Source organism: Lepus europaeus, unplaced genomic scaffold (genome assembly GCF_033115175.1).
Source record: "Lepus europaeus isolate LE1 unplaced genomic scaffold, mLepTim1.pri SCAFFOLD_119, whole genome shotgun sequence".
Classification (NCBI taxonomy): domain Eukaryota; kingdom Metazoa; phylum Chordata; class Mammalia; order Lagomorpha; family Leporidae; genus Lepus; species Lepus europaeus.
The window spans coordinates 286784-308425 of NW_026909031.1; the positions used below are offsets into that span (position 1 = coordinate 286784).

Consider the following 21642-nt stretch of genomic DNA (forward strand, 5'->3'; position numbering starts at 1 on the left):
GTCTTTATACAAAAGAGGAAAATAATCCAGTTCTAACACAGTTGGGGAAAGGTGTCTTTATACAAAAGAGGAAAATAAAGGCTCAAGCTGTGCCTTTTCTGAGGTCCCACACTAGCACTTGTTCCAGGGAGAAATTGGATTTTTCTTTTGTTTCAAGGATAATGCTGTTTCTACTATATCAGAATTGATCAAGTCAAAGCAGAGCAGTGATTATTGCTACTTTATTTATGGTGACTAAACACCAAAACAGATTTTAATCTTTGACCAACCATGTAGTTGAGAGTAACTCTGTGTTCGAAACCTGTACATTGAAATTTAGTGGAATAAACATCACTTTCTTTTTTTAAGATTTATTTATTGATTTGGCCGGTCACATGCCCTCAGAACCCTCGCAGCCAGCGATGGAGGCGAGACCCCCCAGTAACAGAGGCGGTGGCGACGGCTGCGGCCACTGGGTTTCTGCCTCTTCCCAGCAGCAGCTCTAAGAATCACAGCGGAACTCGACCTGACCCAACACAGCTACTTACTCTCTGCTCAGGGTTGTGGCTTCCACATGCACTGTCTAACCATCATGGCAACTTCCTCTGAAGAAGTATTGCTGATTGTAAAGAAGGTGCATCAGAAGAAGCAGGATGGAGCTCTGTACCTCATGGCAGAAAGAATTGCTTGGGCACCTGAAGGCAAAGATAGGTTTACAATCAGCCATATGTATGCGGACATTAAATGCCAGAAAATCAGTCCAGAAGGAAAAGCTAAAATTCAGCTTCAGCTGGTCCTGCATGCAGGGGACACAACAAACTTCCATTTTTCCAATGAAAGCACAGCAGTGAAAGAGCGTGATGCAGTAAAGGACCTTCTTCAGCAGCTGCTGCCCAAATTTAAGAGGAAAGCAAATAAAGAACTGGAAGAGAAAAACAGAATGCTGCAAGAAGATCCTGTTTTGTTTCAGCTCTATAAAGACCTGGTTGTGAGTCAAGTGATCAGTGCTGAGGAATTCTGGGCCAATCGCTTAAATGTGAACACAACAGATAGTTCTTCCACATCCAACCATAAGCAGGACGTTGGCATTTCTGCAGCATTTCTGGCTGATGTCTGGCCCCAAACAGATGGCTGTAATGGTTTGAGATACAATTTAACTTCTGATATCATTGAGTCCATTTTTAGGACTTACCCAGCAGTAAAAATGAAATATGCAGAAAATGTTCCTCACAACATGACAGAAAAGGAATTCTGGATGCGGTTTTTCCAGTCCCATTATTTTCATAGGGACAGGCTGAATACGGGGTCAAAGGATCTCTTTGAAGAATGTGCCAAAATAGATGAAAAAGGATTAAAAACAATGGTTTCATTAGGAGTGAAGAACCCACTACTGGATTTGACAGCTTTAGAGGATAAACCATTAGATGAGGGCTATGGCATTTCCTCCGTGCCATCTACTTCCAATTCTAAGTCCATAAAGGAGAATAGTAATGCTGCCATCATCAAGAGATTCAACCATCACAGTGCCATGGTTCTGGCAGCAGGTCTCAGGAAACAAGAAGCACAAAATGGTGAGCCCAGCAGCATTGATGGAAATTCCGGAGATGCCGACTGCTTTCAGCCAGCAGTCAAGAGGGTATGGGCAGAAAATTTGGACCATTTGGGGCTCAGGTTTCTCCAGACACCTTTGACAACTTTATATTGCTTATTTCATCTAACTCAACATGTTAAGCATTTTGCCGCAAGTGTAGAGCATTTTAAAGAATACTTCCTCAGCTTTGGCTTGCCAAAGCCTTTGACTCAAGTCTATTAACCAACTTCATTGGCTTTTTCCCTGTCACATGTACACTTACCCACAAATGTGTTTCTGTGTGCCTATGTGTGTAAGTGAACTTGTTTTCTAGGAAAGAATATTCTGTGGAGGCAGTATGACAGAAAGAAAAACTATAAAGTTTCGTGTATATGATTTTAAAAGAAAGTCATTTTTAAACTAGCATTCAGAGCTGGAAGTATCTTCTCATTATTGAAGAACTCATTTGGGGTTGTGGGGAATATTTGGGGATGTGGGAATATGGATAGAGTTAGCTACTTGTTATTCCTTCCTTTTCTGTAACTTTGCCAAACTAGAAACAGTAGTAAACATCTTGATATCTATGGTACATCCATGCGATGGAATTTTTTTCCCCCACTTAAAATTTTTATTTGAAAGGCAGAAGCAGAGATCTCCCACCCACTGATTTACTCCTTCCAATGCCTGCAATAGCTGGGGCTAGGCCACCCTGAAGCCAGGAGCAGGGAACTCAGGCTGAGTCTTAACACATGAGTGCCAGAGACCCAGGTATTTGAGCCATCAACCATTGCACATTTGTAAGAAGCTGGAATCAGGAGCAGAGCTGGGACTTGAACCCAGGCACTCCAGTATGGGATTCTGGTATCCTACCTACTAGGCTGGGCCCCCACCCTTATACGATGGAAATTGATATAGTGATTAATGACTTTAAAAGGATTCCTGAGGTGGGCATGTGGCTCAGTGGTTAAGTTATTGTTTGGAATGCCTGCATATCATATCTGAGTGCCTGTTTCAAGTCCCAGCCACTCTGCTTCTGATCAGCTCCCTGCTAAGCTGTACCATGGAGGCAACAGGTGATGGTGGAAGAACTTAACTCCCTTCCACTCATGTGGGAGACCCGGATTGAGTTCTCTGAGTTCCTGGCTTCAGCCTGGCCTATCAGGCATTTAGGGAGGAAACCAGCAGATAGAAGATTGCTTTCTTTCTCACTCTTTGTTTTCCTCTTTAAATTAAATGAAAATTAAATAAATCATTTTTAAAGTTAAAAGAAATCATGATATGCAAGACTCTTGGACTTAGGATAATTTGATGTTCAATTTTTCAACTTCATGATAGATTTACCAGGATATTGAATACATTTTCAATTTAGCATTTTTGACAACGTTGGGGTTTTTCAGGAAATAGACCCATGGTCCCTGAAGTAGACCCTGATAAACCCCAACGTTGTCAAAAATGTTAAAGGTTGAAGAGCATGTATATTGCATCTAAAAGAGTTGACTGGGCAGACATTTGGCCTAGCAGTTAAGAACCCTGTGCCCATATCAGAGATGCCTGGCTCTAGCTCCTGACTCCAACTTCCTGCTAATGCAGACCCTGGGATGCAGCATTGATAGCTCAGGTAATTAGGTTTCTGCCACTCATGTGGGAAAACTGGATTGCATTCCTAGTTCCTGGTTTCAATCCCAGTTCAGTCCCAGCCTAAGCCCAGTTGTTGTAGGCATTTAGTGGATAGGAGCTCTTTTTGTCCCTCTCTCTTCCTCTCAAATACTAAAAAATAAATAAAAATTTTAAAAATGGTTCATAGATCAGACTATAGTCCTATAATATAGTTTTTTTAAGATTTATTCATTTGTTTGAAAGTGAGAGTTACACAGAGGAGAGGCAGAGAGAGAGAAAGAGGGGTCTTCCATCCTATGATTTGCTCCCCAGTTGGCTGCAACTGCTGGAGCTGTGCTGATCTGGAGCCGGGAGCCGGGAGCTTCTTCTGGGTCACACATGCGGGTGCAGGGGCATGGCAGGGAGCTGGATTGGAAGTAGAGCAGCCGGGACTTGAACCGGGGCCTATGTGGGATGCTGGCACTTCAGGCCAGGACATTAACCTGCTGCACCACAGTGCCGGCTCTCTATAATGTAGTTTTAACATGTAACAAAATGTTTATGAGTTTTAAGTGACCTGCAAAAGGAATAATACAAATTATCATCTTGGGGCTGATATTGTGGCACAGTGGATTGAACAACCACCTGCAGTGCCAACATCCTATATGGGTGGCTGGTTCGCAGCCTGGCTGCTCCGCTTCCGATCCAGCTCCCTGCTAATGTGCCTGGTAAAGCAGTGGAAGATGGCCGAAATACGTGGGCCCTTGAACCCGCGTGGGGGACCTGGGGGAGGCTCCTGGCTCTTGAATTCAACCTGGCCAAGCCCCAGCCTTAGCAGCCATTCGGGGAGTGAACCAACAGATGGAAGGTCTGTTTCTCGTTTCTCTGTGTAGCTCTGCCTTTCAAATAAATAAATCTTTTTGTTTTGTTTTTTGTTTTTTTAATTTCAGTAATGGAATTGTAAGAAAACCTCACTTCATGTATTTTCAGTAATTTAATGTTTCTACAGACATGTGTTACCTTTATAATTAACAAAACTCTGAGATACTTCTTTGTTGAACTAAAAAAGGCAAAACTAAGTTCTAAGATACAGAAAGAAGTTAAATAAGAATTCTAGGATGCCATGCTGTTCTTTTCAATAAATAATCTTGATTTTTGGTTGTAAAAAAAAAGATTTATTTATTGATTTGAAAGTCAGAGTTACACACAGAGAGAAGAGGCAGAGAGAGAGGTCTTCCATCTGCTGGTTCACTCCCCAATTGGCCATAATGGCCAGATCTGCACTGATCTGAAGCCAGGAGACAGGAACTTCTTCTGGGTCTCCCATGTGGGTGCAGGGGACCAAGGATTTGGGCCATCTTCTACTGCTTTCCCAGGCCATAGCAGAGAGCTGGATTGGAAGAGGAGCAGCCGGGACTCGAACTGGTGCCCATATGGGATGCCAGCACTGCAGGTGGCAGCTTTACTCACTACGCCACATCACCGTCCCCTAAACATCACTTTCAGTTGATGAGCAAACTAAGGTAATTTAAGGAGAGCCACATTTGGAAGCTTATATTTGACTTATTTTGTATGAACATATCCTTTTTGAAAAAAGATTTATTTATTTTTTAAATATTTATTTATTTGAAAGTCAGAGTTACACAGAGAGAGAAGAAGAGGCAGAGGCAGAGAGAGAGAGAGGTCTTCCATCTGCTGGTTCACTCCCCAACTGGCTGCAGTGGCCAGAGCTGTGCTGATCCGAAGCCAGGAGCTAGGAGCTTCCTCCTGTTCTCCCATGTGGGGTCCAAGGAATTGAGCCATCTTCTACTGCTTTCCCAGGCCATAGCAGAGAGCTGGATAGGAAGTGAAGCAGCCAGGATTCAAACCGCCACCCATATGGGATGCCGGCACTTCAGGCGCTGGTTTCATCTGCTACACCACAGTGCCGGCCCCTAAAAAAGATTTATTTTAAAGATAGAGAGAGGGAGAGAGAGATCTTCCATCCACCGGTTCAAGCCAGGAGCCAAGAGCTTCTTCCAGATCTTTCATGTGGCTGAAGGGACCCAAGCACTTGGGCCATATTCTGCTGCTTTCCCAGACACATTAGCAGGGAGCTGGATGGGAAGTAGAACAGCCTGGACTCAAATTGGCACACATATTGGATACCGGCACAGTGGCCTTACCTGCTACACCACAATGCTGGCCCCAGGTGTATCATACTTTTACTAATAACAATACTTTGTATTTGTTGAAAGGCATATTTTTTCATAGTAACATATTATAAGTCATTTTTTAAAAAAGTATGTAAGTTCTACAAGTTTCATATATTTCATATGTACAGACACAGGAACATAGTGATTCTTCCCACCCTACCTTCCTTCCCACCCACGCTCCAAACCTTCCTCCTCCCTCTCCTCTTCTCACTCTTAATTTTTACAAGCCTCTATTTTCGGTTTACTTAATAATCGTAAAGTTAACCCTACACTAAATAAAGGATTTAACAATTGGTATGAAGAAAACACTGTTTCTCAGCAGAAGAGACAAGGGCTATAAACAATCATTACATCTCAACATGTCTATTTCACAACAATAAATTACATTTTGGGTACTCTAGTAGTTACCTTGGATCCAGAAAAACATATGGCATCTCTGTTTTTGGGATTTGCTTATTTCACTAAGTATAATGGTTTCCAGTTGCATCCATTTTGCTGCAAAAGACAAGATTTCTTTTTTTTATAGTTGAGTAGTACTCCATAGTGCATATATACCATAATTTATTTATCCAGTCATCAGTTGATGAACATCTGGGTTGATTCCGTAGCTTAGCTATTGCGAATTGAGCTGCAATGAACATGGGCTACACTTAATTGTTTCACTTGCTGATTTATTTGGGTTTGGGTAAATTCCCAGGAGTGGAATGGCTGGATCATATGGTAAGTCTGTATTCAGATTTCTGAGGTATCTCCATACTGTCTTCCACAGTGGCTGCACCAGTTTACATTCCCACCAACTGTGAATTAGGGTACCTTTTCCCCCACATCCTCGAAAGCATTTGTTGTTTGTTAATTTCTGTATAAGAGCCATTCTAACTGGAATGAGGTGAAAACTCATTGTGCTTTTGGTTTGCATTTGATTGCTGTGGTGCATTTCCCTGATGGCTAGTGATCCTGAGCATTTTCTCAAGTGTCTGTTGGACATTTGAATTTCCTCTCTTGAAAAAATGCCTGTTGAAGTCTTTTGCCCATTTCTTTTAAAATTTATTTATTTATTTATTTATTTATTTATTTATTTGAAAGGCAGAGAGAGAGGTCTTTCATCCATTGGCCACAACAGCCAGAGCTGCACTGATCCAAAGCCAGGACCCAGGAGCTTCCTCTGGGTCTGAGTTTCTTGAGCTTCTTATAGGTTCTGGATACTAACCCTTTATCAGTTGTGTATTTTGCAAATATTTTCTCCAATTCTGCAACTTGATTCTTCACTTTGTTAAGTGTTTCTTTTGCAGTGCCGAGGCTTCTCAGTTTAATGTAATCCCATTGTTCAATTCTGGCTTTGATTGCCTTTGCTTCTAGGGTATTAATCATTCTTTGTGACACTAAAGATAAGTTTTAATCTTTCATTTTGTGGTTTTGAAAGTGGAAGTGTTATTTTATTGTGGTTTGTCATTGTAGCCTTGATTCTCAACCATATTTTTATTAAAATGAATTGGAATATAAGCATAATTTAAGAAACCCATCTAGAAAACATCTTTGCTAATATTAGCCACATTATTATTTTTTCTGACTCATAATTTGACATCTGTGCTTTTTGAAAAGTGGATAAATGTAGATTTGTATGGCTTTCTTTCCTTCCCCAATTCCACATTGTAAGTTTCAAGGGGAAATTACTGAATAAATGCCCTTTAAACAGCCTTATATTTGTCTTTTGAAACTAGACGCCAGTAACACAGAGGATTGCAAAAATTATCCAGTAAAATCAGTACCAGTTCCTATTTATTAGAGGAATATGAAAAAGATGTCATTTTGAAAAAAAGCAAAGCTGGCAAATTTTCACTTACTTAATTACCTAAATTATTACTCATGGCAGAATGAATAGAATGGCTGCTTCTGGAGATTTCTTCAAATCTTTGTCCTATTTTTTTAGTGTCTCTGCTATCTTAACACTTTACTTATCACTTATTGAATTTGTTTACTGCATTGCACCTGCTCTTCCAGGCTGTTGCATGACCAACATCAGAAAAGCTAGCATTAGAAATGTATTTTAGAGGCTGGCGCCACAGCTCACTAGGCTAATCCTCTGCTTGAGGCACTGGCACTTCGGATTCTGGTCCTGGTCAGAGCACCGATTCTGTCCCAGTTGCTCCTCTTTCAGTCCAGCTCTCTGCTGTGGCCTGGGAGTGCAGTGAAGGATGGCCCAAGTGCTTGGGCCCTGCGCCCACATGGGAGACAAGGAGAAGCATCTGGCTCCTGCCTTTGGATCAGCGCGGTACACCCACACTGGCCACAGCGGCCATTGGAGGGTGAACCAATGGCAAAGGAAGACATTTCTCTCTGTCACTCTCTCTCTCACTGTCCACTCTGCCTGTCAAAAAAAAAAAAAAGACAACTTGAGAACCGGATCATGATAAATAGATTCTATTTTTATTGGTCATGTTTGCAGATGGATTTGTAACTGAAGATGCTGAAACAAAGATTTGGACAGGAGTAGCTTTTGTAATGAGCTCTTGGATTTTACTTACCCAGTCCTCCCTTGTCCCTATGGAGAGCTGAGTGAATATTTGTTATGCAAATGAAGAGTGAGTTGAACTTACTGTGAACTGAAGTTGCCTCAGTGTGCTATGGAACACACTAGAACTTGTGACTCCTGTCTGCCTGTTTTGGGAGGGGTCATCCAAGCTCACTCTTTGTCGCTTCCCCTCACCCTACCCAACCTCTAGTCATCAATTTTAAGTTCAGACATGCTTCTCCACGTAGGAGAGAAAACAGAGAGTATTTGTTCTGTGTCTGCCTTATTTCACCTAATGTAATTATCACCAGTTCCATTCATTTTGCTGCAATGTCAAGATTTCACTCATTTTTATGTTTTTATGGTAGAATAATATTGTACTGTCTACACAATACACGCACCCATCTTCCTTATCTATTCATGGGCATATTGATTCTCCATATTGACTATCATGAGTAGTGTTGCAATGAACAGGGGAGAGCAAATATGTCTTTTGTGTGCCAATTTCATTTCCTTTGAATATATACACAGAAGGGGGCTAGCTGGGTCATGTGGTAAATCCATTTGTACTTTTTTGAGGAGCCTCCACATCATTCTCCATAATGGCTGTACCAACTCGCACGCCCACCAGCGCTGTGTAAGGATTCCCCTTCTCTGCATCCTCACCAGTATTTGTCTTTTTTTTTTTTTTGTAAATTTTTGGATGACAGCCATTCTCACTGGAGAGATGCAGTGGCACATTATGGTTTTGATTTGCATTTCCTTGCTGGATAGTGATATTGAGCATTTGTTCATGCATTTGATGGCCACTTGTATTTCTTCTTCCAAAAAACATCTGTTCAGATCCTTTTCTCATTGCTTACCTGAATTGTTTGTTTTGTTGTTGAATTTTGAGTTCCTTTTATACTGGGGATATTAATCCTTTGTCAGACAAATAATTTGCAAATGTCTTCTCCTATTCTGTGGTCTCTTTACTCTGTTCATCATTTTGCTGTGAGTAAGTTTCTTGGTTGATGTAATCCCATTTGGCTACTTTCGCTTTTGTTGCCTGTACTTTGGGGACCTTATCCAAAGAGATCGCTGTCTATGCCAATGTCTTGTAGTGTTTTTCCTAAGTTCTAAGTTCTCTTCTAGGAGTTTCATAGTATAGGTCTTACATTTGGATCCTTTGTCCATCTTGAATTGATTTTGAATAGGGTGAGAGGGAGGTGGCCTTGCGTAAGTCTTCTATGTTCATACAGCCAATTTTTCCAGAACCATTTATTGAGGACTGTCCTTTCTCTAGTGTATCTTTTTATTTTTTGACAGGCAGAGTGGACAGTGAGAGAGAGAGAGAAAGGTCCTCCTTTGCTGTTGGTTCACCCTCCAATGCCCGCCAAGGCTGGCGTGCTGCGGCCAGCGCACCGTGCTGATCTGAAGGCAGGAGCCAGGTGCTTATCCTGGTATCCCATGGGGTGCAGGGTCCAAGCACTTGGGCCATCCTCCACTGCACTCCCGGGCCAAGGCAGAGAGCTGGCCTGGAAGAGGGGCAACCGGGACAGAATCCAGCACCCCGACCGGGACTAGAACCCAGTGTGCCGGCACCGCTAGGTGGAGGATTAGCCTGTTGAGCCACGGCGCCGGCCACTCTAGTGTATCTTTTTGAAACTTTGTCAAAGATAGTTGACTGTAGATGCATAGGTTAATTTCTAGAATTCCTGTTCTGTTATATCATTCTATATGTATTTTTATGCTAATACCTTGCTATTTTGGTTACAATAGCTCTATAGTGTGGCTGGAAATCTGATAGTGGAGTGCACCCAGTTTTATTTTCATTGTTCAAGTTTGTTTTAGTTATTCAAGGTCTTTTGTGCTGTCAAATGAACTTTCCAATTGTTATTTCTATTTCTGTGAGGAATGTCATTGGTATTTTGATGGGGATATATTGAATCTGTCAGTGGCTTTGGGTAATATAGACATTTTAATAATATTCTTTCAATCTGAACATGGGATAGTACCCACTTCAATTTTTTTTCATGAGTGTCTTGTAATTTTTATTGTATATTTCTTTCACATCTTGGTTAAATTTATTCTGAAGTATTTTAATTTTGTGTGGCTATTGTGCATGGTACTCCTATTATAATTTCTTTCTCAGTGAGTTAATCATTAGTGTATAAAAACGTTACTGACTGTTGTGTGGAGATTTTGTATCCTGAAACTTTACTAAATACATTTCTCAGCTATAATAGTCTCTTGGTCAAGTCTTTAGGTTTCTCCCTGTGCAGAATTATGTCATCCGCAAGTGGGGATATTTTGATTTCATCTGTTCCTCCTGTGTGGCTTGTCTGTCTTGCTGTTGTCTAATGGCTATGGCAAAATTGAGTAAGAGTGGTGAAAGTGGACATTCTTGTCTGGTACCATTCAATATGAAGTTAACCATGAGTTCATCATATGTAACCTTTATCATGTTGAGCTATGTTCCTTTATACCTAATTTGTTTAAGGATTTTTATCATGATGGGATTATTTTGATAATGAGTGTTGTAGATACTGTTTTCATTTTTTTTTTGACAGGCAGAGTGGATAGTGAGAGAGAGAGACAGAGATGAAGGTCTTCCTTTTGCCATTGGTTCACTCTCCAATGGCTGCCACAGCTGGCGCGTTACCGGCGCACCGCACTGATCCGATGGCAGGAGCCAGGTGCTTATCCTGGTATCCCATGGGGTGCAGGGCCCAAGCACTTGGGCCATCCTCTACTGCACTCCTTGGCCACAGCAGAGAGCTGGCCTGGAAGAGGGGCAACCGGGACAGAATCCAGCACCCCGACCGGGACTAGAACCCAGTGTGCCGGCGCCGCAAGGCGGAGGATTAGCCTATTGAGCCGTGGCGCCAGCCAATACTGTTTTCATTTTATTTATATTTAATAGTTTCATTTTGCCAACTCAGATGACAGTGAATTTTGTCTTATCAGTGGGGGGGGGCGTGCATTATAATAAGAATTCTGACAAGTGCTATATCTAAGCATGTATTATGTAAATTCAGTAATTAAATATAAATTAAGGTGTCATTTTCATTATATTCACAGGTGGGAGTTATGAGATGATTTTGCTTTGAAGGTCTTCTGCCTCATTATAACTAACTTATTCTTTTCCATATTATTTTCCTGGGTCTTTTTTTTTTTGTTTTTGTTTTTATAACCACTCATAGTTTTAATCGCTCAATTTTGTGAGGCAGGAAACTTAGCCCTTCCTTATATATAATTATCACATAAATGTTTTTATAATTGCCACAAATGATGTAGCTTGTATGTCCCCAAATTGCTACTTATCAAAGATAAAAAAAAAAATAACAGGGTACTTGTAAAAGTGGAATTTAAAGGTAAGGGGACAAAAAAATCTTCAAATCCTTGCATTATTATTTTATCATGATAAGCATTTTCCACAAATGTTTTAAAGTACCTATATTTTTTTGACAGGCAGAGTTAGACAGTGAGAGGGAGAGACAGAGAGAAAGGTCTTCCTTCCATTGGTTCACCCCCCAAATGTCCACTACGGCTGGCGTGCTGTGCCAATCCGAAGCCAGGAGACCAGGTCCTGGTCTCCCATGTGGGTGCAGAGCCCAAGCACTTGGGCCATCCTCCACTGCCTTCCTGGGCCACAGCAGAGAGCTGGACTGGAAATGGTGCAACTGGGACAGAATCCAGTGCCCTGATTCTAGAACCCAGGGTGCAGGGCTTCGCAGGCAGAGGATAAGCCTATTGAGCCATGGCACCAGCCAGTACTCTTATATTTAAAAAGCTCATCTGTAAATATTGATGGTACATCTAATTCTGAGAAAAATTCTGAGAAAAAAAACTATATAATGAAATAAAATATATATAAATATAAAATATATAAATATATAATAAATATAAAAATAATAAAACCCCATCTTAGTTCAAGGAACCACTGGAATTATTGATCTTTGCCACCAAGTGTGATTGAGCTTTTTCAAGTTCATGGATGAGCTATTGAAAGCAAAAAGCTGTTATATCTGGGCCAGCTGTAGCTTTCGATGCTTAACCACAAAAACACTGAACATGTATTTCTGAGGGCTTGAACAGCTGAGATAATTGGGCAGATGTAGGCAAAGCAGGGACTTGACTTCAGAGCACCCAGAGGCTCAGGGCTTCCAGCTGGGAAGACTCAGTATCACAGCCAGGGCTTCCTCTATCCTTGTCTGTCCCAGCCCCGACACAGACAGACAGACAGACAGACAGACACACACACACACACACAGAGGCAAAGCCCTGGGAGTGGATCCCATGGCTGGCTCAGTGTCCTTGGGCTGTCTTAATGAACTACCAGCAAACTGAGTGGCTTAAAACAACGGAAATTTCTTCCCTCGCAGTTCTTGAGGCTGGAAGTCCAAAGTGGCAGGGTGTCCTGTATGCAAGTTAGTTATGGGCAGCACAGGAGTGCCCAGAAAGCCCTCTTGGCCTCCTGCTGGTGGGCTTGTTAGGCTGCGCCTCATTCTGGTCTGCTTACTGCCTGATTCTCCTGCTTTGTTATCACATAATCTTACCTTCCGCTACGACGTCTGTTCTGCGGCTTCCTAACTCTGCTTAGGTAAAGGAGGTTGTAAGCGGTCTTGCCATGAGGATCTCCAGGAAGGATGCAGTTAAAAAACAAAACAGCCAAATCATCAGCAAGCTGAAGCCAGATCTATGAGTAAGCAGTATGGAACACATTCCAGTGACTGCGAGTGTGGAGGAGGTAGATTCTCCTTGAAAAGAAGCTGAGTGAGACTAGAATGAAGACGAATTCTGTCCAGACCCACACTGAGACACCTCCACTTTTTCCACCATTTGGTCACTGTGCAGTTAACTCTGCCCAGGTAGCTGCCTTCTCATAGGTTCACTCACATCTGTGCACTGTCCTCCCTGTGTGCCTAGTAACCTTGGAGAATCTGTGTAGGATACATTTCTCTAGACTTCTACAGGTGTGTGTCACCATAGGATCTGATGGCATTTAAATTCAAGACAAAATTAGAATAATTAATAGATGAATTAAAAATTAAGTTCTGGAAAAAATTCGTTTTGTGTACTATATATAATAGCAAACTGGATTCATTTTTAAGTGCCAAATTATAGTTTACAGGAAATTTAGAATCATGTAAACGACATAGTCTCCCAAATAAAATAAAGATTTGCAGGAAATTGCCAGGCAAACCACAAATGGGTGTGAAATGTGAACTCCTCTCAATTAGTCTGTGAATTTAGAGATGAAATTTAAAAAGATGTTTAGCTTGGGGGGAAGGGAGAGAATTCTGTATCCAGCCACAGTATCAGTTCTCTTCGAGGATGGAATTCACACATTTCAGAAATGCATGTTCCCCAAGAGTTTACCTAGACCTGCTATTTCCTAGAAAACTGTTCGATAGTGTGCTGCCAAAATAGCATCGTGAACCATGGTGCAGTTAGATGCAGAAAGGAAGGATTTGGGGCACGAGGGACTAAAAGGGTCCCCAGGATCAGCAAATGTGCCCATGGCGGGTGACCATGCACCATGCCCCCAACTGAGGCTGATGCAGCCATTTCTTGAGGGTAGTGAAACCGACGGCCGACCTGCTGCAAGTGAAAGTATCTGGAGTGTGTTTGCATGGCAGGTGGGCAGCTGGGGGTTGAATTAATTCACAGTGGGAACAGAGAGAGCTAAGCAGATAGGCAGAAGAGAAGAGAAAATATTCAATCCAGGCCTCGCAGAAGATGTTAATGCATGCAGGGTTTAGAAACTTCACTGCTCCATAAGGCAAACCTAGCTAAATGTAAATTTAAGAAGTAATTTTGCCCAAAGCTGTATTTTATTCATATTTAGGCAGCTTTGTTTATTTCCAGAGTTCATTAAGTGTTAGATAACAGCATTTTAAGGAAGAAGATAAAGCAATTTCATAGTTTACTCATATGATTAAGCAAATATTGTGTTTCTCTCTTGTGGGATTTTAAGCATGTAAATGTAAAGCCTATTCCACAAATGTAGTGTAAGAACTATTTTATCTTTTTTAAACTTTTTTATTTATTTGTTTGAGAGGTAGACTTACAGAGATGGAGAGACAGAGGGAGGTCTCCCATCTGCTGGTTTACTCCCCAAATGGCCACAAAGGCCAGAGCTGGGCCGATCCGAAGCCAAGGGCTTCTTCCAGGTCTCCCACGTGGGTGCAGAGGCCCAAGCCCTGAGTCATCGGCTGCTGCCTCCCAGGGTGGACACCAGCAGGAAGCTGCATTTAGAACCACTTCTGATCAGGACTTGGCGCTGTGAACACCACGCCCTTTCTCCTTCTTGACGGAAGGAAAAGCTGATACTCTTGTAAGGTCACTCTCTCATCTGTGACAAACCAAACAGAAGCTGCACAGTCTCCAGTTTACTAGAAGGTGGGAGGCAGGAGGCAGACCCCTCAGCCCTTCGAGTCACTCATCATGACATTACAGAGGCTGAACACATGGCCTCAGGTTCTGACCAGGAACCTTCACCTCCAGTTCTCACTGTGGCCCCTCCATCTGCTTTGCCACTGCTGCCTGCCAACCTCCTGTCCATTTCCTTAGTCATCTGCTTCTGTAGCTGCTGGTGGTGTTGGCTTGTACTGTCCGAGTCATCAATCATGAAATGTCATAGCTTCACACTGCCCCCCAGTCCTGTGTGGAATCCCATCAATCCTGAGATGCAGGCTTAGTGGCTCACTAAGCTAACAGAATTATTAGGGGAAAACAATGGGAAGTCAGGTGAGACTGGGCATCTTTGGCAGACTGAGCAAGGTGTAATAAGCATTCCTGGATGAGACAATGAAGCAAAGCTTGAGTAATTGAGGGTTGATTGATAGCAGAAAGACAGCCAGCAGGGCGTCATTCTAAAACATGGTTACACTGGACTTATCCTGGTTTTCTTCCTTGTGTTTGACAATGTCAACTGTCTTAGGCATCCCCCAGAAGATTCTAGAATGAGTGTGGATGTGCCAATAACTATTAAGGAGGAGAGGGGTAAAGCAGGAGGGATCAGGACAGGGAAGAGGGCAGCAATAGGAAGACCAATAAACAGGGGACCTCAGTCAGGGTCCCACAGATGGTGGCTTCCACCTAATGCCACAGGGAGCTTCGGGTTGTAAACCAACCCCTGGATGTGCCAGGACTGAAGCAAGGGACCTGGCCCTCAGTGTCCTTGCACCTGTCCTGTGATGGCCAGTAGCTACCTGATGATATAAATCCCCAGGCTCTTTTGGGTCCCTGCTGTGTTAACAGCTGAAGGCAGTGAGCAGAGGCCAGCCACAGTACAGGGTGTGAGCAATAAAAGCTCACCAAGTTAGAGGAATGCACAGAAACAGGCAAAAACTGGGGAGAGTGGTCTGCGGAGATGTAGGCAGAGCTCCAACAAATACCTTTGGCTAAAATCATTGTCTAAAGTAACCTTGAAACTAGGGAGAAACCTACTGTAAAATTTCTCAAGAATCAACACCTAATAACATGGCTGGCACTTGTGAGTGGCACATTCTTGTGCTTCTCCAGTGTAGACATCTGGATAATAGATGCAGAGAATAATCACTTTACTGAGGCACAGGTGTCAGATTCTTGTCTCTGCCCCAACTGTCCATATCTTGGCATCACTAACCTTGGAGAACACATGGCTTAAGCTTTTGTAGAGATGCCTGAAATGAACTGAACTGAACTGTGTCCCCGCCACCACCAGCAGATTCATACACTAATGCCCTAAACCCCCAATGAGATTATAGTTCAAGCAAGGAGATGTCTAAGGTTACACAAGGTCATTGATGGTAGCCTTGATAGGATCCGCAGGAGCTCAGGTCCTCTGGTCACTTGACACCTTGATCTTGAAGCTACTATCTATCCTCCACAACAGTAAGAGAGACATCTCTCTTGTTTAAGCCCCCCTGTCTTTGGGGTGGTGGGACAAGCATGTGGACAGTGTCATATTCCTGCAGTCATCTGTAAGCATTTTTTTCTTTTCTTCAGGAAAATACAAAGCTCCAAACAAAATCCAAGAAACCATCTTCCAACACCATCTTGTCCCTGGCTAACAAATAGTAATGCAAGTCATCTTGTAGGCACTTTCATTATATTCATTGTGAATCGTGCAAGATTGGAGTGCAATTTTGCCTTAGACCTTTCCTGGTTGAACCTAGTGTTGCCTGTATGTCTCAGTAAAATTGTTCTTTCTATGTCTTCTGGGCATCCTGGAAGAGACTGGTCTCCAAGACACTACAGGAGGAAATGGAAGCTGAAAAGAAAATGTTCCCTGGCAAGAACTGCTGCAGAGGTCCCTGTGAAACTTCTGACATTGTGTGCATCTTTAACATAGAGCCAAAAATAGCTTAAAAGGTCCAGATGCTTCCTAGAACAGGGACCAATGTATCCATATACACAATGAAAACATTCTATTTACAGGCACACTGCAGAAGAGGGAGTTAGCCATGGGGTGGACGTCTCATTCACTCCACAACCCAATGCCCCATCCTTGTGGAGCCCCAAACAGAAAGGAGGCAGATTGCTCTTGGAAGCCAGCCAGCAATGCTCTCTAGGGCAAAGATATGAAAATGGCCCATCACAAAGAACTTGAACTTGTCAGTCAAGCCTAATATTTGGCTCACAGCTGTCTTTCATTGGCTATGTCTTTAAATGGACTCAATGACCATTTCTGCCCTATCTAGAGTGGTGAGAAGTTTCTGGGTTGGAAACACTGCATGTCATTCTGTCTCTTAAAGTGCAGGACAGTGCTCTCCTCCTGATGATGGATGCGGGCTTTGCTGCTTCCTCTGCAGACCCAGTCGTGAGCTGTGCTCCGTGCTCCTCCCCAGCCTTTCTTTCCTCTCTACAGGGACTTCTGTTAACCAGTTTCCCATTGGTGCAGTGAAAGTGGCAGTAGAGGCAAGAGGTGTTAGAGAAATTGGGCATTTTTGTGCTGACCAATAAGTGGAGAGGAAAGGGTACAGGGAGAAAACCAATAGTAATTCCATGGTCAAATGTTTCTCTGCAGAGTGCTTTCACCAGAGAAGGGGCTTAGTCCCTGAGACAGAACAGCTGTCTAGCCAGGCCCTGATCTCCTAATGAACATGTATTGTTAACTGTACTCATGTACGCATAACTTGAAGAGTTGTAAATGGCATTCAATAAATACTTAAATGAATGCAACCATGGTGCATGTTGTTTTTAGAGCATAGTCCATGAAGAACAGAGAGCAAATTGCTTGGAAGAACCTCCAACTAGTGTGGATGACAAATGGATGTCAGAGCCAGTTTGTATCACAGCCGTCTTCAAATGCATCTTCCACAGTCATTCATCATTCATGTCTTCATGGTGCTTTGACAGTGCCAGGCTTGTGTGGTACTGAGGAGGATCGGACCCTTCAGGCAGCCTGGCTCATGTCTTCATCCTCTACTTAAGACCTTGTGATCTCCAAAGGTTACTTTACCTTGTCCTGCCCTGGTTTCCTCTTCTGTAACACAGCAGTGATAGCAAGGATATAATTCCTATGGGCTCATTGTTTAGGCACTGTTCATATCAATAAGACAAAGCCTACAAAGTTTTTACAGTTTGGTGGGTTTTCATGATAAGAAAAATAATGATTAAAACTCATTGTGAGGGGCTGGTGCTGTGCCATACAAAGTTAGGTCTCCACCTGCAGTGCTGGCATCCCATATGAGCGCCAGTTCAAGTCCCAGCTGTTCCACTTCTGATCCAGCTCCCTGCTAATGCACCTGGGAAAGCAGCAAAGATGGTCCAAGTCCTTGGGCTTCTGTACCCATGTGAGAGACTTGGATGAAACTTCTGGCATTGGTCTGATCAAACTGGCCATTGCAGCCATTTGGGGAGTGAACCAGTGGGTGGAAGACCTCTCTCCCTCCCCCCTTCTCTCTGTATCTCTGCCTTTCAAATAAATAAATCTTTAAAAAAAAAAACCTCAGAGGCCGGTGCCATGACTCAGTTAATCCTGCGCCTGTGGTGCCAGCATCCCATATGGGTGCCACTTCTAGTCCCGGTTGTTCCTCTTCCAGTCCAGCTCTCTGCTATGGCCCAGGAAGGTAGTGGAGGATGGCCCAAGTGCTTGGGCCCCTGCACCCGCATGAGAGACCAGGAGGAAATACCTGGATCCTGCCTTTGGATTGGCGTAGCTCTGGCTGTAGCAGCCATTTGGGGAAGGAAGACCGTTCTCTCTGTCTCTCTCTCTCTCACTGTCTGACTCTATCTGTCAGATAAATTTTAAAAAATAATCTCAGTGTGATAAGTACTATAAAAAGACCTAAATACTCTAGATATATGGCCACAATAGGGGAAGTTTCTCAGTTTGAAGGGATAGAGATGGTTACAAGGTCCAGTGTCAGCCCTGAGACAAAAAGAGAACAAGGAGTCCAGAAATATGCAGGGCATGAGAAAATGGCATGCTGTCCAGGAATGTTAAGTCATTTAGTATATCAGCAGAGACTTTGGGGTTACACCAGAGAATACTGTTGGGGTGATACAAAGGAATGGGGTATGCTACAACAGCTAAATGCTTTGCAGGACATTTGACAATCATATTCCAGGAGGACTGTTGTAGATGTGGTGAGGGAGGTGTGTTCCAGGAGGACTGTTGCAGATGTGGTGAGGGAAGTGTGTTCTAGGGGCACTGTTGTAGTGAGGGAGGTGTGTTCCAGGAGGACTATTGTAGATGTGGTGAGGGAGGTATATTCTGGGAGGACTGTTGTAGATGTGGTGAGGGAGGTGTGTTCTAGGTGCACTGTTGTAGATGTGGTGAGGGAGGTGTGTTCTAGGGGCACTGTTGCAATGAGGGAAGTGTGTTCCAGGAGGACTGTTGTAGATGTGGTGAGGGAGGTGTGTTCTAGGAGCACTGTTGTAGATGTGGTGAGGGAGGTGTGTTCTGGGAGGACTGTTGTAGATGTGGTGAGGGAGGTGTGTTCTGGGAGGACTGTTGTAGATGCGGTGAGGGAGGTGTGTCATGGGAGGACTGTTGTAGATGTGGTGAGGGAGGTGTGTTCTAGGTGCACTGTTGTAGATGTTGTGAGGGAGGTGTGTTCCGGGAGGACTCTTGTAGATGTGGTGAGGGAGGTGTGTCCTGGGAGGACTGTTGTAGATGCGGTGAGGGAGGTGTGTCCTGGGAGGACTGTTGTAGATGTGGTGAGGGAGGTGTGTTCTAGGTGCACTGTTGTAGATGTTGTGAGGGAGGTGTGTTCCGGGAGGACTCTTGTAGATGTGGTGAGGGAGGTGTGTTCTGGGAGGACTGTTGTAGTGAGGGAGGTGTGTTCCAGGAGGACTGTTGTAGATGTGGTGAGGGAGGTGTGTTCCAGGAGGACTGTTGTAGATGTGGTGAGGGATGTGTGTTCTAGGGGCACTGTTGTAGTGAGGGAGGTATGTTCCGGGAGGACTCTTGTAGATGTGGTGAGGGAGGTGTGTTCCACGAGGACTATTGTAGATGTGGTGAGGGAGGTGTGTTCTGGGAGGACTGTTGTAGATGTTGTGAGAGAGGTGTGTTCTAGGTACACTGTTGTAGTTAGGGAGGTTTGTTCCAGGAGGACTGTTGTAGATGTGGTGAGGGAGGTGTGTTCTGGGAGGACTGTTGTAGATGTGGTGAGGGAGGTGTCTTCTAGGGGCACTATTGTAGTGAGGGAGGTGTGTTCCAGGAGGACTGTTGTAGATGTGGTGAGGGAGGTGTCTTCTAGGGGCACTATTGTAGTGAGGGAGGTGTGTTCCAGGAGGACTGTTGTAGATGTTGTGAGGGAGGTGTGTTCCAGGAGGACTGTTGTAGATGTGGTGAGGGAGGTGTGTTCCAGGAGGACTGTTGTAGATGTGGTGTTGGAGGTGTGTTCCAGGAGGACTGTTGTAGATGTGGTGAGGGAGGTGTGTTCTGGGAGGACTGTTGTAGATGTGGTGAGGGAGGTGTCTTCTAGGGGCACTATTGTAGTGAGGGAGGTGTGTTCCAGGAGGACTGTTGTAGATGTTGTGAGGGAGGTGTGTTCCAGGAGCACTGTTGTAGATGTGGTGAGGGAGGTGTGTTCCAGGAGCACTGTTGTAGATGTGGTGAGGGAGGTGTGTTCCAGGAGGACTGTTGTAGATGTGGTGAGGGAGGTGTGTTCCTTGAGGACTGTTGTAGATGTGGTAAGGGAGGTGTGTTCCAGGAGGACTGTTGTAGATGTGGTGAGGGAGGTGTGTTCTGGGAGGACTGTTGTAGATGTGGTGAGGGAGATGTGTTCTAGGTGCACTGTTGTAGTGAGGGATGTGTGTTCCAGTAGCACTGTTGTAGATGTGTGAGGGATGTGTGTTCTGGGAGGACTGTTGTAGATGTGGTAAGGGAGGTGTGTTCCGGGAGGAATGTTTTAGATGTGGTGAGGGAGATGTGTTCTAGGTGCACTGTTGTAGTGAGTGAGGTGTGTTCCAGGAGGACTGTTGTAGATGTGGTGAGGGAGGTGTGTTCCGGGAGGAATGTTGTAGATGTGGTGAGGGAGGTGTGTTCTAGGGGCACTGTTGTAGTGAGGGAGGTGTGTTCCAGGAGCACTGTTGTAGATGTGGTGAGGGAGGTGTGTTCCAGGAGGACTGTTGTAGATGTGGTGAGGGAGGTGTGTTCTAGGTGCACTGTTGCAGTGAGGGATGTGTGTTCTGGGAGGACTGCTGTAGATGTGGTAAGGGAGGTGTGTTCCGGGAGGAATGTTTTAGATGTGGTGAGGGAGATGTGTTCTAGGTGCACTTTTGTAGTGAGGGAGGTGTGTTCCACGAGGACTATTGTAGATGTGGTGATGGAGGTGTGTTCTGGGAGGACTGTTGTAGATGTTGTGAGAGAGGTGTGTTCTAGGTACACTGTTGTAGTTAGGGAGGTTTGTTCCAGGAGGACTGTTGTAGATGTGGTGAGGGAGGTGTGTTCTGGGAGGACTGTTGTAGATGTGGTGAGGGAGGTGTCTTCTAGGGGCACTATTGTAGTGAGGGAGGTGTGTTCCAGGAGGACTGTTGTAGATGTTGTGAGGGAGGTGTGTTCCAGGAGGACTGTTGTAGATGTGGTGAGGGAGGTGTGTTCCAGGAGCACTGTTGTAGATGTGGTGAGGGAGGTGTGTTCCAGGAGGACTGTTGTAGATGTGGTGAGGGAGGTGTGTTCCTTGAGGACTGTTGTAGATGTGGTAAGGGAGGTGTGTTGCAGGAGGACTGTTGTAGATGTGGTGAGGGAGGTGTGTTCTGGGAGGACTGTTGTAGATGTGGTGAGGGAGATGTGTTCTAGGTGCACTGTTGTAGTGAGGGATGTGTGTTCCAGTAGCACTGTTGTAGATGTGTGAGGGATGTGTGTTCTGGGAGGACTGTTGTAGATGTGGTAAGGGAGGTGTGTTCCGGGAGGAATGTTTTAGATGTGGTGAGGGAGATGTGTTCTAGGGGCACTGTTGTAGTGAGGGAGGTGTGTTCCAGGAGGACTGTTGTAGATGTGGTGAGGGAGGTGTGTTCCAGGAGCACTGTTGTAGATGTGGTGAGGGAGGTGTGTTCCAGGAGCACTGTTGTAGGTGTGGTGAGGGAGGTGTGTTCCAGGAGCACTGTTGTAGATGTGGTGAGGGAGGTGTGTTCCAGGAGCACTGTAGTATATGTGGTGAGGGAGGTGTGTTCCAGGAGGACTGTTGTAGATGTGGTAAGGGATGTGTGTTCCAGGAGGACTGTTGTAGATGTGGTGAGGGAGGTGTGTTCCAGGAGGACTGTTGTAGATGTGGTGAGGGAGATGTGTTCTAGGTGCACTGTTTTAGTGAGGGAGGTGTGTTCCAGGAGGACTGTTGTAGATGTGGTGAGGGAGGTGTGTTCTAGGTGCA

The 21642-nt window shown here is 44.2% G+C and overlaps 1 protein-coding gene across 1 annotated transcript; it reads left to right on the top strand.

Moving 5' to 3' along the window:
* The first annotated feature begins 390 nt into the window (after nt 1-390).
* On the top strand, nt 391-2101 carry LOC133754505 (general transcription factor IIH subunit 1-like). Its single transcript, XM_062184968.1, has one exon. The coding sequence runs from the start codon at nt 554-556 to the stop codon at nt 1790-1792; it is 1239 nt and encodes a 412-aa protein (XP_062040952.1). The 5' UTR covers nt 391-553; the 3' UTR covers nt 1793-2101.
* Nucleotides 2102-21642: the final 19541 nt, after the last annotated feature.